At 42.2% G+C, this 24,767-nt stretch overlaps 2 protein-coding genes across 3 annotated transcripts; one reads left to right on the plus strand and one right to left on the minus strand.

Moving 5' to 3' along the window:
• esd (esterase D/formylglutathione hydrolase) lies at positions 1 to 20,070 on the minus strand. Of its 2 annotated transcripts, none has more exons than XM_083638560.1 (9): positions 20,042 to 20,070; positions 17,809 to 17,882; positions 16,146 to 16,234; positions 15,739 to 15,837; positions 11,772 to 11,896; positions 9,975 to 10,094; positions 9,388 to 9,486; positions 1,642 to 1,809; positions 1 to 1,120 (listed from the first exon to the last, which is right to left on the minus strand). In XM_083638560.1, exons 2-9 carry the CDS (start codon positions 17,874 to 17,876, stop codon positions 1,040 to 1,042), a joined length of 849 nt encoding a protein of 282 aa, XP_083494686.1. In that variant the 5' UTR covers positions 17,877 to 17,882; positions 20,042 to 20,070; the 3' UTR covers positions 1 to 1,039. The 2 variants fall into 2 exon arrangements, with proteins under 2 accessions (XP_083494686.1, XP_083494685.1); XM_083638559.1 differs by lacking the exon at positions 20,042 to 20,070 and adding an exon at positions 19,069 to 19,131.
• eaf2 (ELL associated factor 2) lies at positions 19,676 to 24,616 on the plus strand. The gene is made up of 6 exons (XM_083638561.1): positions 19,676 to 19,791; positions 20,216 to 20,310; positions 20,445 to 20,581; positions 20,814 to 20,986; positions 21,274 to 21,552; positions 23,084 to 24,616. The coding sequence occupies exons 1-6, from the start codon at positions 19,689 to 19,691 to the stop codon at positions 23,131 to 23,133; spliced, it is 837 nt and encodes a 278-aa protein (XP_083494687.1). The 5' UTR covers positions 19,676 to 19,688; the 3' UTR covers positions 23,134 to 24,616.
• The last annotated feature ends 151 nt before the right edge of the window (positions 24,617 to 24,767 follow it).

Raw genomic sequence — 24,767 nt, forward strand, 5'->3', positions numbered from 1 at the left:
TCATAACAAAGGCTTTTATTCTGAAAAAATACATCTGAACAAGAACGCCAGGATTCGGTTTTCTGCCTCTTCCCCACACTGACAAACAACCTGCACAACGCAAAGCCTCATAGCAAAAAAAAACAAAAACTCAAATGATCATTCTATACAAACTCTATACAAAGAGGAATATTTTCTTTGATATTCAAGAAATACTGTTTGAGAAATGTAAATTTGACCATAGACTCCTTGCTACTAGATGCTGAGAATTGAAGTTTATTCTATTGTTGCACTCCTAAGTCTTTCTGATAAGAGCTTTCCTTCATTTCATTAAATACATGTTTAGGTAATTTGTGGACTTGGGAATAGAGCTGCAATGAACAGTCGATTGACTATTTCTATAATCGATTACTTGTTTAGACTTTTTTTTCTTCTTCTTTTTTTTAGAAAAAATACTCCAATTATCCCATTCTAGCTTCTTAAATGTGAATATTTTCTTGTTTATTTCGTCTTCTATGACAGTAAACTGATTATCTTTGGGTTGTGGACTGTGGTCAGGACAAAGGAAGACATTTGAGGATGTCATCTTGGGCTTTGGGGAAAAGTAATTGACATTCACTATTTTGCGACATGTTATTCACCTTATGTTCCAACACAGGGGTCAGCCAGTTACTTCCTATTGTGTTTACACTTCCTGTGACAGTACAGTACTAGTGAGCAGGTAAAGCAGACGGTGTTTTGAACAGGAAGTCATAACACAACTGGGTCAAGTGGGCGGGGCTACATAAGGTGAATAGACCAAACGACTAATTGCTTGGTCAAAAAAATAATCAATAATGAAAATAATCGTTAGTTGCAGCCCTACTTGGGAATGAGGTTGATGATGCTCGGATGTTGATGATGATGTTCAGATGTTGAGAGGCCAGTCTGTTGTCTACAGTTGGACAGCAACATTAAAATAAACACTAAGAGAAAAGCAGAACAACAGGAAGGTTGAATGGCAGTGAAGAGGACTGATGTGACCCAGGTGAGAGCAGAGTGCTGCTGGCAGGTCAGGTGTTCAGGCGTTCAGGTACTTGGCATGGTGCTTGATGTGGTCGTTGATGAAGGAGTAGATGAAGAAGTAGCTGTGGTCGTAACCCTGTGGGACACGACACAGCAACAGTGTTTTCAACCACGGGGTTAAGACTTTTTACGATCATTATGAATTAGACCTATTTCACGTCCATAAAACGTACAAAGGATATGAAGGAAAATCTGACTTTGATGCTCCCGATGTGAAACAATATTGGATGATGCGGCTGGCTTTTTATGGCGGCTTTATGTTTTTCAGACTTTCCATGTGACTCTGATGCCTTTATACCCAGCATTTTCTTGCACAAGGTGCAGCCGGCTTCAGATTAGTTATTTTCAACCCGCTTCAACCAACCGCCTAAATTCGCTGTTCTCGAGCCAGATCTCGTTGAACTTGGACTTACCCATTTTAGATGAAAGTAACGTTAATAAAATAAAATTAAATGACATAACTGTTTATAACTGTTGTAATTATCGGGGCAATATATACCAGGCAAAACTGTACAGCTGAATCTTTTCTCCTTTTTTTGGACACACACACACGCACGCACACACACCCCCCCCCCTCTCCTCAAAGCGTGAACTGACCGGCTGCAGTCTGAAGACGACAGGGATCTTCTTCAGAGAGCAGGCAGCAATCAGGTTGTCAGGCAGCAGCTGGCTGGCCGACAGGAACTGGTCGTCCTGCCCCTGATCGATCAGGATGTCCAGCTGGGGGCCGGAATATGCTGCCGCCAGGACCGTGGCGTCGTATGCCTGAGGGAAGGAGAGAGGGGAGGGAGAGGGAGTTTAGTTTAGTTCAACTGAAAGCCTTATGTAGACTATGCATTCAACGCGTGGATCTCTGAGGAGGGCCACTGCAGCCGAAACATGGTTTTTGATCTTGTCTTTAAAAAGGGACAGCTCACCCTAAAATCCAAAATACATATTGTTCCTCTCACCCGCAGTGCTATATATCCATCTATATGGTTTTGTGTTACTTGCCTGAGTTTTGGAGATATCAGCCGTAGAGATGGCTGCCTTCTCTCTAATACAATGGAACAATGGATGGCACTCTGCTTGTAGTGCTCGAAGCACCCAAAAAAAATATTTGAAAAACTCATTAGCGTTGTCTCTTTCCAGAAATCATGACCCGGTTACTCAAGATAATACACAGACTTTGTTGTGAGCAGTTTCATGTAGGAACTATTTTCTTTCGACCAAAACACTCCCACTACCTGCTGCTGCCCTAGCTAGCGGGTGTAGTTCAGTCAAAAAGAAAATAGTTCCTACATGAAACTGCTCATAACAAGGTCTCGCTAAGGCACGCTGCGACCAGCAGCAGGGAGTAGACGGTCTTTTGGAATCTGTACATATTGCAACAAATGTACCGTATATGTGACCTGCTCTGACAAAATCAGTCACATTGACCCCAAACGACATTTTGAGTTGTATACACCGTTGGAAAGAGGAGACTCTCAGCTTTCTGGGGATATCAAAATTATCTTTGTAGTCCAACAATTGAGGGAGATACACCCCTTTATGTCCCGACTGTTTCCAAACTGTGTTTTTGAGAAAAACGGCCTCAAAGTTTGACGTTAATTCTGAGACATAAACATCTTTTCTTGAAGTTGTCTGCATGTGCATGCCCACACACCAGGTGGGATTGGGCTGAAATTTTGTATGGCACTGTGTTATGATCCTGGGGAGGTAATGGCAATGTCATGGAAACCACCTGGAAAGTCCTTTAAACCACCTGGAAAGTCCTGGAAACTACCTGGAAAGCACTGGAAAGTCTTGGAAACCACCTCCCCAGGTTGGATTTGGCTGTAAATTTGTATGGCAGTGTGTCATGATCCGTGGAAGGTCATGAGCAGGTCATGGAAACCACCTTGAAAGTCCTGGAGAGTCCTGGAAACTACTTGGAAAGTCCTGGAAACCACTTCCCCAAGTTAAATTTGGCTGTAAATTTGTATGGCAGCGTGTTATGATGCAGGTAAGGTCATGGAAACCACCTTGAAAGTCCTGGAAACCACCTGGAAAGTCCTGGAAACTACTTGTAAAGTCTGGAAACCACCTCCGGTTGGAGTGGGCTGTACATTTGCATGGTGGTGTGTTATGATCTGGGGTAGGTCATGGTAAGGTCCTGGAAACCACTTGGAAAATCCTGGAAACTGGACTTTCTGAATTTAAGACCTCAAATTAAGTTTATCTATTTCATTCATTGATTTCATTTACAGCATTTCAAATGAGCCATCATATCAAATCTGGTAAAGGTATTTTCTAATATTAGATTAGAAAATAAATTTGCCAGATTTGATGAGACTTTCCCTATAAACCACGACCACTTCTGGGGCCAAATGTATAAAACTGTGCATGTACTGTATGTGTAGAAATCTGTGTAAGCCCAAAAAAGCTCTACGCCCAAATTAACACTACATTTGGCCCCTGGTCTTCTATTCGAATATACAGATAGATAGATACTGTTGTTGGTTGAACAGGTACACATGACATCTCAGTACACCTCAGTGGATATCATGACAAAGTAGCCTATGTAAAGGCAACTAATAGACCAGCTAGAACAGCCTGGTAAATTCAGAAAATGGCATCACTTTACTGTAATGCAGCCTTTAACCCCAGGGAAATATTCATGTATAAGCATATTTGAGTAGGCTACATAGAAAAGCGGTATATAAGTCCTATCAATTATTATTATTATTATTATTATTATTATCATCAATACAAACTGTTCTGTAACACCCAACTGACAGAAGATCCTCTGACGCCCCACCCACATTATTTTTTGTAATTAGGGCTACATTCATGCAGGATAATAATTGTACATTAACACATTGACTGCCAGCCGCTTTTTTTTTGCTGTAGGTAGCTTCTGCCAGGCCGTTTTTTGAGGATTCTGGCTCATTTTAAAAGAGCCGAGGATTCTTTTCTGCTTGGAGTTTGTGAACACAAAGTTCAGAAAAGTACTAATAGAATGTGTGCTTTCTCTGTCTAAAAGAGTTAGTTTGTAGAGTTAGTAGTTATGTAGATATTAGCCGTTGAGTACAGCATGGTTTGAGCGTCTGAGACAGGAAGCTGAGATAATCGCAGTTTTGTGAAATTCAATCAAACAGGCAGAACAGTCACTTTAACCATTTATTTTTGGCATCAGTGAGAGATCAGACATCCAAACAATATAGTTCCGAACGCCCTCTCCTTCAACTCCTCCCTCCGTGGGCGTGTCTAGTGGCTTTCAGCCTGCGTTTGTCACAAGCGAGTGGTCTGCTGCTGCTGCTGCTGCAGCAGCGAGTTCGAGCAGCCTCCCTCCCTGGCAGCGAGTTTGAGCAGCCTCCCTCCCTGGCAGCGAGTGTGGATAGGTCTCACTCGTCTCTTGGGTTTGAGAGCCCCGATGAAGCCCCGTGCGACTCTAGGCTTATGCAAATTTGCAATCCCCCGTGTGCTGCTGCTGGCGCGGCCCGAGAGCGGCGAGTCTGGTGACTGATGACTGTAAAATCGGCAAGCCATTTCCTTGAGAATGGAGGAAGCAGCCGCGGGAGGCGGCTGCTTTTGGTTGACTTTCTCTCTGTCGGGAGGGCACCGTCGCCACCTAGCTGGTCGGTAAAATAGATTATACACATTCAATACTTCCAATATCTCCATAGGAGACGCGGGGGGCATTGATCCACGTAGCACCGTCAAAAAAAAATTTTTGATTTTTTTTGACGTATTAATACGTCAATGGCAGTGAACCGCTGGATTTTTTTTGACGTATATATACGTCAGTGGCAGTCAACGTGTTAATAGTAATAATTGTAATTGTTGTAATAATTATTACAAATAACAGCAACAAAGAATCTATAGCGGACCCGTTTCTGCTCTGGAGTAGAGACAGAGAGACAGACAGCTGAAAGTAGGCTATGAGGCAAATAATCTGAAATTAGCTCAGTCTAATGCCATCTGTGAATTGAATTTAAAAGTAAAGCAACATTATCACGCAGATTACTGACTAGTATTAGTCTATCAATCTGACAGACAGACAGGCAGACAGACAGACTTTCACTGGATGCAGAAATTACGCAGCTGCTCTCCCCCTCTCTCTCTCTCCCCTTGCAACGGGGAGAGAGAGAGAGCAAGGGGAGAGAGAGAGAGAGCGAGAGAGAGACTGCAGACGGGTTGCCATGTTCGTTATCATAACCCCCGAAGAGGCAGATTTTTAAGAGGTTAAAACTTTACATAAACAGCCTAAACTAGTCTAAAATAACAAACCAATAACAGAACTCCACAATACAACCCTGACAAACTTTAGAAACAGCGTTTTAAATCCTAGAGTAGTCTATAATATAGCCTACCATTTGCAAGTACTGACACACCCGTTTAACTGGCAACGTGAGGCTGCACGCGCAGCAGAGAGCAGCAGGCTCAAAGAGCAGCGCAGTTTACTTTCAGTTTTGTCACTACCTTCAAGAGCTTCAAAAGTATATTTAGCGGTCGAATTTCACAATAATCTTTACAGAGAATGAAAGCCAAGGCTTTATTTTACTATAATCTGATGAAACCCCAAAACAGCAGAAATAAATATTTTCTGATAAAATCGCGTTTTCTAGACAAACAGCCAGCGCGACAAGCGACTGATTTGGTCAGAGCAGGTCACATATGTATTGTATAATATTGAAGTGTGCCTTTATTACTTTCAAACTAGTATTCTACAACAGCATGAGTGAATACTGGATTCTGATTGGCTAGCAACAGTGGTAAATAGGCCAACAATCTACAGTTCGGCTCCAACCGCAGTATCACTCCGCTCCCTGATGAATGAAGAACACCTGTGCTGACTCCGCCCACTGTTAGCCTGTCAGTCTACAAATCTCTAACAAGGAAATGTCCGATTTCGTAGTAACGTCACCAAAACGGGCTGCTTTAGATAACTGTTTAAATAACTGTACTTTTACAGGCAATGTATCAATAACTGTGAATCCCGTTAAGGAATAGGTTAGTTGTTTATTGGCTCAAAGGCAACTAAATGTTTAGTGCAATCATTGATCTTGTGTATGGAACTATATTCTGTGGCGGAAGGATAAATGTATTCTGAAACCAGTAATGATTGTACCGTAAATAAATGAATTGAATGTTACAATTGTGTATTTTTTATATTATGTGGTAGCTATTGTAGAAAAGAAATTTACCACTCGAGGAAGGGGGTTGTGGCCACATTTACCACTGGTACAGGGTTTATGGCACTCGGCTTCGCCTCGTGCCACAACCCTGTACCAGTGGTAAATGTGGCCACAACCCCCTTCCTCTCGTGGTAAATTTCTTAAATAATGTTCTGAGTGTATCTTTTAAAACCACTACTGCCTGCTGTAAACCAAATTGCCCTTCTGGGACATGAATAAAGTTGATTGATTGATTGATTGATTGTCTCTGGATTATCTTGAATAACGGGGTCATGATTTCTGGAAAGAGACAATTGGTGTTGAGTTTTTCAAATGTATTTATTTGGCACTTTGAGCACCACAAGCCAAGTGCCATCCAGTTCCATTGTATTGGAGAGAAGGCAGAAACTCTGCGACCGATATCTCCAAAACTCAGGCAACTAACACAAAATGATATAGATGGAAGGAGGTGGGCAGGGGAGAGGGAAAATATGTATTTTGGATTTTAGGGTGAGCTGTCCCTTTAATCTCTGGTGGTTATAATGAGGCATTTTATTCTGATTATTGGTGTAATAAAAGATAGTGACTCCTCTGCAGCCGCCACAAGAGCTTGATTTCAACAGAAATGTGTGTGCTGACTGTCTCTTTATTCCCACAAATCCATTGTAGCCCGACATTATGTCGACAATTCAAATAGGCCACAATTCCAAAATCTTGCATAGAAGTCTTTTATTGGTTTTGAAATGCTCAAAAATATGTTCCTATGACTGCTGCATTTGACTATGTTAATGTGGTCGAAGTCATCACTGAAGCTCATGCCAATGGATTTTCTGATTGCCAGATAGTCTATTCCAGTAGTTCTCAAATGGGGGTCCGCGGACCCCCAGGGGTCCGTGGCATTTTGCCAGGGGGTCCGCGAAAAGTAAAGTAATTTTTTTTTTTTTTTTTTTTTAATAAAATGCTACATGTTACTTATTCCTTCTCAAACTACTTCCTACATGGTGCTAGTCTATCAAAATATCTTGGCTGTCATTGATTGTGTTGCATAGTGGTTTTCTGTACTGTTCACAAATTGTGATATTGTAAGTCGCTTTGGATAAAACAAAAGTGTCTGCTAAATGACGTAATGTAAATGTAATGTAATAAAAAAAAAAAAAATTTTTTTTTTTTGCTAAATCTTCATAGTTCAACGAAAATAGTTTATGCTTTAAATCTAAAATGGTTCATGGATTACATTCTAATAACAAACCTATCAAATTAAAAGTCAAGCACGTTACCGTGGAAACAATTAAGCTTAGCCCAAAATCACAAATCAGAATGAGGGGGTCCCCGGTATATTTTCTATCTTGTAAGGGGTCCTTGGCTGAAAAACATTTGAGAACCTCTGGTCTATTCACCTTATGTTCAGACCTTACAGTGGGCCAAATTCTTCCGGGTCCTTTTAACACTTCCGGCGGTCACTGCGCAAAATAAGAGAGTTGTTTTTGGAGCGGACAGTGAAGGGGTAAAATAAAGAACGTAGCCTACTACTTTGAGCTCGGTACACAGCAAGCAAGCGAGTATCCACTGTTAGCCAGGTCAGATAACGTTATCGTCGACAATGAGGAGCACTTTCTTGTAAAACATACCTGGACTCCAACAAAGAAAGCTTCAGTTGTCTCTCCTCTGAGGCAGCGCGAGCCACTAACGTCAATAAGACCCGCAGACGTTAACGTAATTCCCTGGAATGCGAGACTTAACGAGCCAGTTACATGGCGTTGCATTCTTAGACATTGCCGTTTGCTTTTATTTGGTATGTTACATACAATTGGCCAAATTATTAGTTAATTCAGAGTTAGATGATATTGGAGCAGCGCAGCCATTTTTTATTTTATTTTATTATTATTTTTAGCCGGAAGTTTTGATACGGCCACACAACCGGGTCAAATGGGCGTGGCTACATAAGGTGAATATGAAAAGAAAAAAAAGGAAGAAAAAAAGAGAGGAATGAATAGTTGAAATCTTCATATTGAACAGCCAAATCTGATTCGACTGACAAAATTCTGAGTCGGGTACAGCCCTAGAAATGACACGGACCTAGTTACTTAGTGACCATAGTGATCACTTTGGGATGTGACAAATTGATCACTGACCTTATTCGATTGACATCACTCACGTACGGGCACGCCCACCGCCGCCATGTTGTCGACATAGCACTGCAGCTCTCAAGTGACAGCCTATGTAAGAGCAGCGTTTATAGGAAGCTAGCCGCCCGTTGGCGTTACCTGTATCGTTCCTGTTGTGTTCAGATGGTGACCTACGTTAAACATGGCTGTAGTAATGACAGCAAATGTCAATGTGGTTTGTTTCTATCTCTACCGTCCACACACATGAAGGGAGCGAGACTGAGGATACGTCAGCACACAGGAGATGTGTGGAGTTAGGAGACAGGTGAAACTTTCTGACAGCTCCTCACAGCAAAGTCTTTTCACCTCGTTTTTTCTTTTGTTTATTATTACAGGCATTAACGGCAGCATACAAAAAACAACTCTGGGGTTTTTATTGCGGTCATCACTATCACTATTTTGTAATGGAACAGACAGAAACGACAATAACGCTGTTACTAGTTGTCAGCTGCACGCTGTGTGCGTGCAGGATGGTATGTCAACAATATGGCGCCGTCCAGGGTTAGCGAATAAGGTCTTTAAGCGGATGATTATAAATTAACAGATTTTTGTCTTTTTCTCTATTTCTCATGGGATTACCATAATTGACATTTGTATATTTATCACTTGAATATACAGTACATATAAAGTAATGAAATGGACAGCTTCGCTATTTACTGAATGTTATTGACTTTAATAATCCATACAGTAAACAACTGTTTCAAACACAGCGGTCGCATAGACAGAGATGCCGCGGTCTCTCCATATACAGACAGACATGCACCAAGTATTGCTGCTCATTTTTGGCAGTTTCTAAGTAAAATAATAAAATTACAATAGTTTAAAAGAAATCCATTGTTCTCAGGTGTGACAAGGCCCAAAATGATTAATGTAAGCGGAGTATTGATCACTATAAGCTAATTATTTAAACAGCAAGTGTATAGGAATGATTTGGGACCAAGCTTTTTGATCACTATAAGAGGTTGATCACTATAACTGTGTTCACTATAAGCGGATTCCACTGTATTAGAAGGATCTGAGCCGTCGCCCTGAACGCCTACCTCCCACGTTGACTTGTCGGGGCCCAGGTAGCCGGAGAAGGCTTTCTGCCCCCAGGCACACTGCACCGGGTTACAGATGGGAGCGAACGCAGAGACAGCCTGCAGGAGAAAGACACAGAGGAGGTGGTGAGGGAGAGGGGACAGGGAGGGAGAGCTGCACCAAAACATGCAGGATTGACTGGAAGAAATTGAAATTTGCAAGACTGTTAACATGGTATAAAAATAACAGAAGGTGAGTTTACAGAAGTATTCGCTGTCTTTGTTTCACTTTGTTTGGAATAACGTTTTTTATCAGATGCATCAGATTTTTATCACATATTTTGATTGATTTTTTCAGATATTTCTTCTTCTTTTTATTATTATTACGATGCAGTCCTGAGCAATGTTTTGCTTTACTTTTTCCTTTTTCTTTGTTGCTGACACAGCTGAGCGCTTCACTAGATGTTAATGAGACTCAGGCTGGACTCTCCATCACAGTGTGGGATATAAGGCTCATTTATGGATGAATACTTTAGCAAGGCTCTTTGCACAATAAATTCTGCGTCACATGACTTCAGCTTCCACCGTCTCGCCAACTGACTCAGCACCTTGTATTTCCCAGGGTTCTTCAGGGCGCAGATGAGCGCTCCGTGTCCGCCCATAGAGTGACCACTGACAGACATCCTGTCCGGGTCCGTGGGGAAGTTAGCGTTGATCAGTTTGGGGAGCTGGAGGAGAGAGGGAGAGAGAGAGAGAAGGGGGGAAGAGAGGGAGATAAAACAAGAGAAAAAACAACTGGCAAGTGGCAAATTGCCAGTTGCTACTAGCAAAAATCTAAATAATATTAATAATATTAATAATATTAACTGGGAGTTCCTACTCGCAAACTTGGGTATGATTTTTCAACCCCCAGTTGCTACCAGCGTGTCATTTCAACATGGCGCCCACGATTGTAAGAATTTAAAACACATTTTTGACACACTTTTCTTTTCTTTTCAACAATAGTAAACTTTCAGAATAGTTGGTTAAACCCATACAACTAAACTTTAATGTTATTAGCTGTTATCTTAGACAGCTAACGGCTATTAGCATCCATGGTTTTGCGACTTGAAGTCTGAAGCTCGAACGCACATAGGTCAGAGAGATGACACGTTTTCCACTTGCCAGCTCCTACCATAAACAAATGCAGCATTACCTCCTCGGTGACGTAGGCTTACATGTGGTAGTTGGTCTTACCTCCACACTGACGTAGGCGTACATTAGGTAGTTGGTCTTACCTCCACACTGACGTAGGCGTACATTAGGTAGTTGGTCTTACCTCCTCAGTGACGTAAGCGTACATTAGGTAGTTGGTCTTACCTCCTCAGTGACGTAGGCGTACATTAGGTAGTTGGTCTTACCTCCTCAGTGACGTAGGCGTACATTAGGTAGTTGGTCTTACCTCCTCAGTGACGTAGGCGTACATTAGGTAGTTGGTCTTACCTCCACACTGACGTAGGCGTACATTAGGTAGTTGGTCTTACCTCCTCAGTGACGTAGGCGTACATTAGGTAGTTGGTCTTACCTCCTCAGTGACGTAGGCGACTAGGCGTACATTAGGTAGTTGGTCTTACCTCCTCAGTGACGTAGGCGTACATTAGGTAGTTGGTCTTACCTCCTCAGTGACGTAGGCGTACATTAGGTAGTTGGTCTTACCTCCTCAGTGACGTAGGCGTACATTAGGTAGTTGGTCTTACCTCCTCAGTGACGTAGGCGACTAGGCGTACATTAGGTAGTTGGTCTTACCTCCTCAGTGACGTAGGCGTACATTAGGTAGTTGGTCTTACCTCCTCAGTGACGTAGGCGTACATTAGGTAGTTGGTCTTACCTCCTCAGTGACGTAGGCAGACATTAGGTAGTTGGTCTTACCTCCTCAGTGACGTAGGCAGACATTAGGTAGTTGGTCTTACCTCCTCAGTGACGTAGGCGTACATTAGGTAGTTGGTCTTACCTCCTCAGTGACGTAGGCAGACATTAGGTAGTTGGTCTTACCTCCTCAGTGACGTAGGCGTACATTAGGTAGTTGGTCTTACCTCCTCAGTGACGTAGGCAGACATTAGGTAGTTGGTCTTACCTCCTCAGTGGCGTAGGCGTACATTAGGTAGTTGGTCTTACCTCCTTGGTGATGTAGGCGTACATTAGGTAGTTGGTCTTACCTCCTCAGTGACGTAGGCGTACATTAGGTAGTTGGTCTTACCTCCACAGTGACGTAGGCGTACATTAGGTAGTTGGTCTTACCTCCTCAGTGACGTAGGCAGACATTAGGTAGTTGGTCTTACCTCCTCAGTGACGTAGGCGTACAGTACATTAGGTAGTTGGTCTTACCTCCTCAGTGACGTAGGCGTACATTAGGTAGTTGGTCTTACCTCCTCAGTGACGTAGGCGTACATGCGGTAGTTGGTCTTCCAGGGCTCCTGGGTGGCGTCCACGTAGAAACCGGCTCCAGTGCCAAAATCCCAACTCTCATCCTCACCTTCGATGCCGCAGCCACCTGAGGAAGTGGAATCAGCAGGTTAAGAGATATTTTTTATGCGTGTATAAATGTGTGTAAATCACAGGTTTCATCACAATACGATATTATATAGATTCTTTGGACAATACAATATTTGCTGAAATCACAAAGTCTGCCACGATACGATTTTCATTAAATCCAGGGGTCTGCGATTAATATGAGACAATATATGGCCATTTAACACAATCAGCTACAAAATGTAATACCTCATCAAAGGGCGATTAGAGGTGACCAGACGTCCCAGTTTGACCGGGACGGGCCCGATTTCAGGAAGAACGTTCCAAGTCCCGACAGATATCTCTCTGGACACTGAAACGTCCCCGGTTTTCAACACTCACTCTCAAATTGTCCCGGTTTCCACCCCCCCCCCCCCCCCCCAAAAATTGTATTATAGTTGTTTTTCAGTGCTTACATAGATGTTCATCATGTTCTGTCATGTGGAATGAACTTGAATGAATCTCCATATGAAAAAAGTGTGCTGTGAGAAGCAGACAGCACCCAGGACCTGCAGCGCTACCAGAGATACTGGAATCAAAGCTGCATAGATCAGAGGTTTTCAAAGTGGGAGGCGGGCCTCCCCAGGGGGGCTCCAAACAGGCTCAGTGAATGGAAGTGAAAAATATTAGATTCGTTTTTAAAAGGAGATCTCATAGAATAGCCTAAATGTGTGTGAATTGGTTCAAGAGATAGTTCAGAGATACAGTAGTTTTGGGGAATTTGACAGTTTTTAACACTTTCCCAGAGTTGGAACAAATAAATACCTTCAGACAGACACTTGTATGTATTTGGTGTAGTCTGAAGTATGTCAAACAGCAATATCAGGCTACCTTGGCTCAATTCTTGAGTGTCTGGGATCAAATAACATACACATGATCCCATAGGCATCTAGGAATTGAGCAAGGGGGGCTCCTGTTTCCATGCTTTGTCTGGGCGGAGGCCCACAGTCTCAGACTTTGAAAACCCCCATACATCAAGAAAAGAGGACAGAGGTATCACTCTGGCCCTAAAATATATATATATTTTTTCATTAAGTGTCCTGTTCTGCAAATCATTCCACTGAAGTTTTGGCCCACAAAGGAAGATTGTGGGCTAAAGCATGTATTAGAGCTGTGCATCTTCACTGATCTCACGATTCGATACGATTCGATTATACAAGTCTACGATTCGATTCGATTATACGATGCATCTTAAATCGATGCATCACTTTTTCCGCAATACATGATTTATTTTTTCTCACTTTGTTTTTTCCTCACTGTGTGGCTACTTTTAAAATAAAAGTGCATTTGGAATTGCATTGTATTATGATCCATAATTAAAATAAACAACTGCATGTACTTACATTCTATTTTATTTGATTATAATTTTTTTTTTTTTTTTTTTTACACATTCACTGCCAGCCGTTTTTTTTTACTGTAGGTAGGTTCTGCCAGAGGTTTTTTTTGAGGATTCTGGCTCATCTTTCAAGACCCGAGGATTCTTTTCTGCTAAGATTTTGTGAACACACAATATCTCAAAAGAACTAATAGAATGTGTGCTTTCTCTGTCTAAAAGAGTTAGTTTGTAGAGTTAGTAGTTATGTAAGCATTAGCAGTTGAATACAGCATGGTTTCAGCGTCTGGAAATTTATTCTGAGATAAACGGCTTTTTGTGAAATTCGATAGAACAGTCACTTTAACCATTCATTTTTGGCATCAGTAAGACGTCAGACATCTAAACAATAGTTTTGAACAGTAATTTCCTCCATAACAGCAGGAAACCCCCCTCTGCTTCCAACTCCTCCCTCCGTGGGCGTTCTCCTCCGCCCTCCTTGGCTCTGCAGCGGGTCTGTGACAAACGAGTTGCTGCTGCCTGGCAGTCTGGATGGGGCTCGCTGGATGGGTTTCGCTCGTTTCTTGGCGGTCCGGTTGAGAGCTCTGATGAAGCTCTTGCGATTCTGGGCTTATTTATGGTGCGTGTTTCAAAGTGTGCATCCAGTCTATTCTTGGAACCCCCCACCGTTGCCACCGCTGTGCGTCAGCGCGAAAGTGAAAGCGTTTTCGCCATCCATTTTACTGTATGAGAACGGCTTCCTCGCGCTTTTCCCTCCAGTTTTGGCTCGCCTCTTTCTACTGTGGAGAGACATGTCGCCACTCAGTGGGTCGGTAAAATAGATTATACACATTCAATACCTCCAATATTGGTATAGGAGACGTAAAAGGGTTAGATCAACGTCCCACCGTCAAAAAAAAAAAAACGATTTTTTTTTAACGTAAAAACACGTCATTGGCAGTCAACCGTTGGATTTAGTTTGACGTAAAAACACGTCATTGGCAGTGAACGTGTTAATAATCGATTTTTGACATTTGTTAATCGATTCAGAATCGTCCTATTAAGCATCGCGATGCATCTCTGAATCGATTATTTTCGGCAGCTCTAGCATGTATTGGCTTACATTCTGATGCAGGACTTTGTGGGCAAAACGACAATGGAACGATATTAACTGTGTAGAAAAAAATAAATGTATATTGTGAGCAGAGTGATGCATCTCTACCCTTTTTATCTGATGAAGAAGGTCTCAGCGGTGCAGGACGTTAAAACTGTCAATCATAGTAAAGAAATCCTGTCAAAAGTAACACCAGGTTCAACTCAATCATGTGGCGCCATTGGCGAAAGAGCCTCTATGTATTGTGACTGTAATCTTGATATCAAGGTTTGTTGTTTTTATATTTTTTCTATGTTTTGTATTGTAGTGTAGTGTGTTATGTTCTCATATGGACCTTCCTAAGTGTCTGGAATAAAGTTGAATTGAATTGAATTGAAATGCATGCTAATGGCAAGATCCAGCATCCCCCACGTAAATGTCCCGGTTTGCGGTTTTGATAATGTGGTGATTGTGGTCACCCTAGAGCAGACCTGGGAAACTGGCGGCCCGCGGGCCGAGCGCCACCTGTGTGGCCCGCCCTGGAATTGCAACATGCAAGATAGCCGCTGAATAAGTGTCCAAATGTTCATGTTATTCTGGCCAATACTCCACTTCCGTTATAACATTTCAGTCTGGAATATGGAATATCTTTCAATAATCTTTATGACTAAAAGGCTAAAAGTAATCTCATGTGTAAGAAATTACTGTTCTACATTGGAGTAAAAATGTAAATAATTAACTTGTTGGTTTTGGATTCTTTTTAGCTTCAAGAGTGCATTTTTGTTCATATGACCCTCAACAGGCTTTGAGAATCCCGGGCCACTTACTGATACTTATGCTTAAATTAACCAACTAATATTCTGGTTTATTTCAAGAAAAACATTTTGGAAATTCTAATTGGCTGGTAACTTTAAAATCTAGCAGCCATATTGGCAGGTGGTCAAAAAGGTTAATTTCAAGCCATGCAGGGAGAGCAGGTGGTGATATAGGAGTGAGTGAGAAAAGGATCAAATATTTGTGTTTAAGACTGAATAATGACATCACAACTGTTAATTTAAAATGAGTTATTCCTCTAAACCTGAATTCAAATTACCCAAATTGTTTCGCCCCCAGCCCTCAGCAGAATCTGGCCCTCTGGTAGCGAGGACATTTTTTTGTGGTCCTCTCTATCATCAAAGTTCCTGGGTTACGGCATGACAATATTTGTTCGGCCCCCGGCAACAATCTGGGTTTTTCATGTGGCCCCCCATGAAAAATAATTGCCCACCCCTGCGTAAGACTTTTTAATACTTGTAAAGGGCCTTAATTTTCACTACATTGATTTATCAACTTTTAATACTTTTCAATACCCTGCAGATACCCTGGTGTGTGTGTGTGTGTGTGTGTGTGTGTGTGTGTGTGTGTGTGCGTGCGTCCATACGTGGGCTGGTGTCTGGAGCGACGATGATGACGCCATGTTCAGCGGCAGCCTGCTGACTTCCTGCTTTGGTGATGAAGTTCTGCTCGGTGCAGGTCAGACCTGCAGAGACACACCCACACCTCATGACAATCCAAGCCCCAACCTTCGCTTCTGAAAAAATGAGGCCACCCCGGGAGTGCTGAAAGCTGCAGTTCCTCGAATGGCCACTTGAGGCTTGCTCCAAAAGGGGAGTCATTCCCCATTTACCCCCATGTTAAAATACCGGACTTTACAGTAGAAATAAACATGTTTACACCCTGTTACGAAAAACGGTTTAGGTCTTTATACTGTAGCTAATTTCAACGCTCATGACAACTGTACTGGGGGTGAATTTTTATATAACTCGTCTGTTGAGGGCTGAGACTCACCTGACAGCCAGTACATGACGGGACACTTGTCACTCTCGGCCTTGGGAGGAAGGTAAACCGCAAACTTCATCTTACACTTCAGCTCACAGCTGCAGAGGAAACACACAGCAAACACACACTATGAAGCACATCCCGTGCACCGGGCTGGTGCAATATCAGATCTTGGTCTGTATGTTTTTTTTTATGTATATGGATAGTAGTATTGAATGTTAAAAGTAGTCTGATTGAACACGTGTGTGTGTGTGTGTGTGTGTGTGTATGAGTGTGTGTGTGTGTGTGTTATGATGATGCCACCTACTGTTTGTTCTCTTAAAATGCCACAAGGGGGGATATGTTCTGAGTGAATATGTTAGTGTATGTGTGTATGTATAGGTTTTTTGTAGATGTTGGTGGATTTTATGTTTTTCTTTCTTTCTTTTTTATGTTGAATATTTTAAATAAAAAAATAAAAAAGATTTATCGGCTATAATAATGCCGATACATACAACCAACTGTACACATTTTGTGCATATTGTACATACAACCCCTACATATACACACTCTCCCTTTCCCACTCTGTCCACTTCACCCCTACATAACAGTATGTATAGCATCTTTAATATAATACATTTACTGTATATAATAATCTATGTTGCTCTCCACTGTCAATAACACTGTACATATGGTAAGATATAGCATCACTAGGCTGTAGTACTTAATTATCTGTAAAAAATACAATATGTTTGCACCTCTGGTTAGATGCCAACTGCATATCATTGTACTATTTGTACCTGTAATCTGCACAATAACAATAAATTGAATCTAATCAATAGCCAATAAATCTAAATTTTCCATTATTGGACGGTAATTTATCAGCACCATTGTGCTCTTAATACTCTTAATTTATGTACACACACACATGCAGGCACGCACGCACTCACGTTCTTGGATTGAAACTCATTATTGACAGACATGAATTGAGTTGATTGACACAAGAGGAATTTCAAACAGACTCCCTCACTAAGTTAATTTGAACCTAAGTAGCTGCCAAAATAATGAAAGGGATGCATAATATTATTGAAGGCAGGCCAAATTGGTCCCCCTCACTGTGACTGTTTCTCCCTTGACATACAGTAATGGGTTTTGAAAATTGACTGTTTTATTTCAGTGCCCAGCTCGATCTGCTCTGTGCTGCATGACCCAACTCCAAGCAGGAAGCGAAAATACACAGGGCGCGGATTTGAGCGGAGCACAGCGGAGAGCCACTTCGGGGAGGCTTCAGGACCATGCCGCGCTGCGTCTGGTGGACAGTGACACAGGTGTTCACTAGACAGGCTGCGACCGCCTCGCGGTCCTAACGCAAAGCTTCCTGGTTGAATCTGCCTGTAGAAGTGGGTATACGCAAAGCCGGCTGAAAAATAAGTGGGTATGCAACTATGCGCCTGCACTACACCACTGTCCCTAATAATTTATGAAGCCCCATACACTTCTGCATCTCCAGGTTCAAGTTCAAGTCTTTATGGTTCCTGATGGCTTGCCTAAAGTCCAACAACACAATACATGATATTGCCAGAGAGAGGAGGGCAAAGGTGTGTGGATATATTCTATGAATGTAAATATATGTGTGAGTTCTCAGGTGTTTGGCTACAATATTACCTTGATAAGTATAGAGATCAGATCTTACCTGTCATGTTCAAAAACCTTCTGGTAGCCACCAGCACACTTGTTGGAGGAGACTTGTGTGAGAGCCATCACGGTCTGTAGAGACCAGGTAGAGACCAGAGCAAAGAGTTACAATGTTACATAACAGATACAACCTTTACACTTTACCTGCTACACTTCTCATTAAAGCCACTCAACTGACATTACACAACTGTAGGCTATACAAACTGCTTTCACTGCGAAGCTACAGGTCTAAATCTTTCTCATGTCGGACCACAAACTGTATTAAAAGATTTTGTCCCATTCAAGATTTTTCTTTCTTTCTCACTTTTGTTGTTAGACTTCAGAATTACAATTATAAGTTAACGCTAGATTTATAAAACAATTATGTAGCTTTTAGTTGGGGAATGAAACCGATTAATGAAACGTAAAATAGTCCTTATAGCTTACATGTAACTAGCTAAATAAACTGGCAGACTGATTTTGCTGCCAACCCAACAAGCCTGCCTCTTCCAAACTCCACTTTGTTGAACCGCTAGTTTACAGTAACGTTACCACCACGCACCGCATGTGGACAGCTTGCTGCGTGTAAAAATAGAGTTCAAGTGAATTTAGCGAGAGATTTGACCAGTATGGCGGACCAGACCAGTCCTGCAGACCACTCCTGCAAGTCCTCAAATGAACAAAGTTAGCCCTTAGGCTAACCTGCGAAACCACTGACAGATTATCGAGTAACCTTCATGTCTGCAGTAATTTATCACATACCGTCTGCTCACAAGTAGAAATTGCACGCATACACTGTTGTTTGGTATTCATCCTTATTAGGCTACCGTATTATTAGGCATGTCTGGGAAGACGGCACGTTCTGGTCACAATTCGGACCGTTCTGACATGACGGAGGGGTAGTCACGCCAAAATCCGTTCAATAATCTGTGAGTTTAATGTGGTTTTGTTACTGGCAAGAGCACATGCTTCATAAAATATATGTCAAGACCTTCGCTGGATCATTAGCAGCTACTATTCCATTCGGCATAACATTCCAAACAGAAAGCACTACGGTACTTGTATAAAGTGATACTTTTAAAATAGCCTCGCCTGGCTGTCATCTTCCACCGATAACGCTACTCGTGCGTTTGTCAAGATTATACGGTCAGGTTTTGAAGAGTACAATTAAAATGATCATTAGCAGCAAATTAAACATGCCTGCCTGAGGTTGACGCACTTTCTGCCATGTGACAAGTTAAATTAAGCACAAATAAACGCATAATTCCCCATGACATACCGTATTAGGGTTCAGAATTGTGTTGTGAATATTGTCCTTGCCGTTTGCTACGCCACCCCGCCTCGCGCTGGCTGCATTGGCTGGCTGCCTGGATCTGTTCTTCTTCGGTGGTGTTTTACGGCAGTTTAAGTTGCATTACTGCCTCCTTCTGGATTTATCCCTCCACTGTTTCCCTAATCGATTACAGTCTACTTACTCCAGTTTCTCTCAAGAAACGGAACGACAGTTTGTTCCCCTACACTGATCCCTCACATCCCATTAAATATTTCACCCTGGCCTCCACTCGTCCCAGCCTCTGCAGTCCAGTCTGGCAGTCATCATAGCATAGACCTTCTCTTCTCTCATACCTCCTCCATGAAATCAGGGCATGCTCCACTGTCTCCTTTTCCTGACACTGATTACAATGGCCAGTTGGATGCTTTCCTATTAAAATATTTCCTTTGCCAGAATGTGAATACCAGCTGATCACAAAACCAGCTGGTGTGTTTTGAGTTCGTTAAATCATTGTCCTGCAGAGGGCAGTAATACGCCTAGTAGCGTCTACCCTGCCCTGAGAACTTGAAAGAAGTAGAGAAGCAAGAAATTATAGCAGAAACTTTGTTGCGCATGAAACTCTCAGAATGAATGGAACAGCATATACCAATTTTGACAATCAAGAACATGTCTTGAAATTAGGGGAGACGTTTGAGAAACACCCCAAAAGCGCATACCATACGGTGCGATGTAAGTGGAACTTTGAATCCAAATTGTCCGGCTTGTCGCTTGTGTAGTAGTAGCCTAGTGTAGTATGGTAGTACTGCTAACAGTAGCATGCTAGTTAGCTTGTTTAGCCATGTTGTCACCTCGTCGGTCCACTTGTTGCTGCTTGCTTCTAGCAATATTTAGAACGATGAAAATTGCCTATTTACCTCGATCGTTCGTTAGTTAGATAACACAGTTATTTTGACAATTTTCTTAACCATTGTTGCTCCACCTGTCAAAATGTTAGCTAGCGTTAGCTCAGCTGTGCGTCAGTGCAGTGCAGACCCTATCGCCATCTACTGGGTAAACACTGCAACAACAGTCCACACTGAGGGCCTGGCTGACTGTCATCGTCTTTTTGCCAATGAGTCAACGACTCACTACATTCTTGTACTTTTCCTGACAGATGACTTCAAACCTGCCTCCATTGACACAGCATGTGAAGGAGAGCTTGAAGTGGGCAAAGGAGAGCAAGTCACTGTAACTCTACCCAATTTAGAGGTGAGTCTCATAGCCTGGAAGCTCCCAAGTCTCACCCCACTGGAATATCTGTTTGTTTGGCTCTTAATACATGTTTTATTGACCATTCAAAAGACAGATTTATTCAATTTCCTCCCCATTGATTGTTTTTTAAGGGTTCAACTGCCCCAGTAACAGTCTTCAAGGGATCCAAGAGGCCTTACATGAAGGAGTGCATCCTGATTGTGAACCATGACACAGGAGAGTACCGCCTGGAAAAACTCAACAGCAACATAGCTGTCAAAAAGACAAGGTGGGTGGGCTTGCAATAGAAAAGGTGATGATCTATTTCCTATTATTGCCATGAAAATTATCTAGGAAAAAAGACATGCGACCACTGTCGTGTTAACCATTCCATATTATCATTCAATAAATTTGACTAGCTGTGACTCCAAGGTGTGTGTGTGTGTGTGTGTGTGTGTGTGTGTGTGTGTGTGTGTGTGTGTGTGTGTGTGTGTCCACTTGTTGTAACGGTGCATTTCCAGGGCTGAGGGCAGCAGTAAGGTACAGTCTCGCCTGGAGCAGCAGACTAGCCGGCTGAGCCAGCAGATGAAGACTGGCAGCAGTGGCAGCAGCAACAAGACCCCAAGTGGCTCCAAGAGTTCCCCTCCCAAAGAGAAGATGTCCCCTGCCACACCCATGGATGACATCGAGAGAGGTAGCATGCTGACATCACAGAGACTTAAAATTGTTTTGTCTCATGCTACCAGCAATCGTAGCGGTGTTTTAGCTTTTATTTATCCAGGCAAAGCTGTAAGCACACATTCTCTTTTCCGGCGGTGTGGTTAAGTGGCTTCTGTTCCCCGGAATGCATTCTTCACACTAACCAATCAAACAAACCAGACTTTTGGGGTGTGTTCGGGCCCAGGTTCCTGATATGTAAGCAACCTGTTTGTTTCTATATCTTATGTACCGGTATGTGTATGCCTGTGTCTGTCTACACAGAGTTGATGGCGGAGGCGCGTGTCATGGACCAAATGAGCAGCGGTGACAGCTCCTCTGACTCCCACAGCTCCTCGTCCTCCAGTGGCGACAGCTCCAGCAGCGACTCAGAAGATGGACGGAGGTCCCCTCCTCCCTCGGCCCTGGCCAATCAGAGCATGCCCACTCTCACCACGCCCTCAACCCCGGCAAATCAGAGCATGCCCATTCTCACCAGCGCCACCGCTCTCTCCACCAGCCTCCCAGAGGAGCGTGGAGGAGGACACCTCATGAACACACTCAGTGAGTAGCCCTTTGAGTACATGATGTGATGTTTTTTATTAAGTCGAGCTGAATTGAAAAATGCCTTTTTAACTCTTTTGGATCACATCCCCGGTTATATATGTGCACCTAGTTAACAATATGGCAAAAAACAAGCAATTTCTTTGGATTTTTATATCAAAATTCAAGAATGTTTCCTTCCTGTAAAACAAAATATGCAGTGTGCTTTCGTTAGCTTGTACTAACCAATTCAACCAATAATATCATGACATCCACACGTCAATCAATCTTCAAGGCTAGAAGAAAATTCCAAGAATGCTTGGCTACAGGGCTAACATTGCTAGCCCATAAATATTAATATAACTTCGCAAATAAGCAGGCAAAGAAAAAAGAAAAGGTGGAATATCTTAGTTTAATGTAGATGCAATATGTAATTAGCTTGTTATAACTCGAATTCCAGGAATATTGCAGTGGCAGTGGCGGCTCCGCTAGGCCGGAGCGGGGGGTCCAGTGGAGCCGCAGGGTTTCCTACTGAGTGGCCGGGCTGCTGCAGTCTCTTCTCCCTGTAGCGTCCTCCGCGCAGTGCCGGCATGTAAACAACAACAAAGACATATCCATTCTCCTAGCTGATGGTCTCATCCATTCATGTAGGTCATATAGAGGCACCAGTATTTCATAACCAGTTAAAAAAAATGTCGGGAATAAGGATTTAATTTTAACGTTATATGTTATAACCTACTTCCATGGTCGCTGTGACTACTGACTGAGCACCAAAGTCATGCCGGCTAAAGTCACGTCCTTTCCTGCATTCAACATACAACCAAGGGATTTCATCTGCCATTCATTTTCCATCTACAGTTTGTTAAAAGTCAGTGTGTTAATTTTAACGTTATACAAATGGAGGGCAGAGGGCAGATATGCGGTCGCTATGGGTGGAGGGCAGATATGCAGTCGCTATGATGACCAGTTGTGGGCGGAGGCAAGTAAACTTGCGGCGGTCAGACAAGTAAGGCCAAGTAAGAGTAAAGCAGTACTGTGCTGTTATGTGTTGTGGAAATGAGCCAACAATAGCTGTGTAGAATGGAAAAATACAGAAAACCGTCAACTACACCAAAGATGGATCTATCCCAACAGATAATCTTACAAACAGCACTTTTTTTTATTATTTATTATATTATATTTTTGGGGGGCATTTTTGCCTTTATTGGATAGGACAGTAGGCAGACAGGAAAGGTGGGGAGAGAGAGAGAGGGGATCACATGCGGCAAAGGACCAGGTGAAGCCTTTGTGGTACGCGTGCTACCAGGTGAGCCACTGGGACCCCCAAAACAGCGCATATAATGAGGGGAGAGACAGAGCACATAGAGAAGTCCCACAGAAGCTGAATTTGAGTTTTTTTTGCAACAGAATTCATAACGTTGTTTTAAAGACCCATGAGGCCTGTTTTATACAGTTAAAAATAGCATGGAATGGCACCTTTTAAAGCATGTGGAATTATGTTTAATCAGTCTTTATATCTCACAGTTTATTTCACCACCTATATCTGTTGCAGAGAACGACCTCCAACTAAGTGAATCAGGCAGTGAAAGTGATGATGACTGAATAACATCAGGAGGCGTCACTCTGCCTGCGGACATCTGGAAGCCTGTTAAGGGAGGAGGAGGAGGTCCACTCCTCATGCAGACAGATAGGCAACAGATCTGTCATTGTGTTGCTTGATTCCTTGTACAGTATAGGGAGTAGTCTCCTCAGTACTAATTAAATATCAGCAATGTTTTAGGGCAGGTATTACATTAACGTTCATTTGGCAAAAATAATTTGTTGCTTATAATTTGTTGCTTGCTTATATAATGGTAATGTTACACTTATTGCTTCATGATCAGTCTTATGCAAAAAAAAACATGATGAAAGGAAATTGATGAGAGAGACATGATTTGGTTGGTAAGAGAAGCACATTATAGGAAACTAGCGACAGTGTTTTATCTCACTGAATGCAGAGTTGTGGTTGAACTGACCAAGGACATCAGGCTGATCAGGGGCAGAATGAGAGAGGAGTTCATATCATACAGATGGACATCTCTGCTCACCATATCCTGTCATCTGCAAGCCACCTCTGGAGAATTAATATCGTTCCTACATTTCATCTAATCCGCTCTGTTCTGAACTTGTGTAGTGCCTTAGGTCAGATATGGGCTAAAAGCTATGATTAGTTCTTAGATATATCTTTAAAAAAAAGTGTCTCAACTGGATTAATTCCTGCAGTTTAATTTGGCGCTTTGCTCTTGTCATTAGTTTGTAATAGCAAAAGTGAAAGCTACTTTTTATGGCCACATTCGATCAGGGACCTCTGTTTTCCCTTTTAGCATCAGTGTTATGCTAGTTGTAGGAGTCTTTTCCTTTACTGTGACACAATTATAGGATAAGCCAATCATTTGAGTTGGTTTCCATATTAAGAATTTTCTAAAAACAAACAAAGAAAAGGTAGCGAGTGTTTATTGTGTGATATTTCATGATAGCTGTGGGTCTTTTTGGCAAGCTAGTGCACTAGAACTTGGTAGACATTGGGAAGTTCAAGAATTTTCTCAGCGATATGCGTTGCCTACTTTGTTTTGTAGCTTTACACCTGCAATACTTGAATCTGATGAATTATTTATATTTCTCAATATACTCTGACCAACAGAAAATTGCTTAATATATTTTATATATTTTTAGTAGGCAAGCAGCGCAATGGGAAGTGAAAGTTAGTACGTACTGTATTGCATACAAAACTAGAAGCGTTGATATCAGCCCTCAAGTGTGTCTTACAGTACTTCATGTGCCTTTGTTATTTGCCTTGGCCAGCTATTCTTTGTGTGACGACAAGCCTCATATCTCGCCTAAAGGAAGCAACTGTTTGTGTTAGCACATTTCTTAGGCATCCCATGGGGAAGGGAGGAGTCAAATGGAGAAAAACATTTGTGGCTGTCTGGGAAATTGTAAAGTAAAATCTATAATTATGGTTAGCATAAGAATGGCAGATTCAATGGATCATGAGTAAATCATTTGAAATGTATTTCTTTGTAGATAAATAAAGATTTTAATTGTTTACTTGCTTTGTTTTATTTCATCACATTGGATATCTTAACTAACGGGAATGCCACTGAGTTGGAAAACTATTATTTGTTTGAAGCAGCTCGACAGACTACAGCAGTTATATCCCCGGGAGGTGTTCTCTTTTCATATTTTTGTATCGTTTC

The sequence above is a fragment of the Poromitra crassiceps genome (assembly GCF_964638095.1).
Source record: "Poromitra crassiceps genome assembly, chromosome: 6".
NCBI lineage: Eukaryota > Metazoa > Chordata > Actinopteri > Beryciformes > Melamphaidae > Poromitra > Poromitra crassiceps.

Coding starts and splice junctions, on each gene's coding strand:
- esd (XM_083638560.1), bottom strand. CDS start 17,876: ATGGCTCTCACACAAGTCTCCTCCAACAAGTGTGCTGGTGGCTACCAG. Junction 11,897..15,738: donor CGCTCCAGACACCAGCCCAC/GTATGGACGCAC, acceptor CCACTTCCTCAG/GTGGCTGCGGCATCGAAGGT. Junction 10,095..11,771: donor ACGCCTACGTCACTGAGGAG/GTAAGACCAACT, acceptor TCTCTCCTCCAG/CTCCCCAAACTGATCAACGC.
- eaf2 (XM_083638561.1), top strand. CDS start 19,689: ATGAATGGAACAGCATATACCAATTTTGACAATCAAGAACATGTCTTG. Junction 20,582..20,813: donor ATAGCTGTCAAAAAGACAAG/GTGGGTGGGCTT, acceptor GTGCATTTCCAG/GGCTGAGGGCAGCAGTAAGG. Junction 20,987..21,273: donor CATGGATGACATCGAGAGAG/GTAGCATGCTGA, acceptor CTGTCTACACAG/AGTTGATGGCGGAGGCGCGT.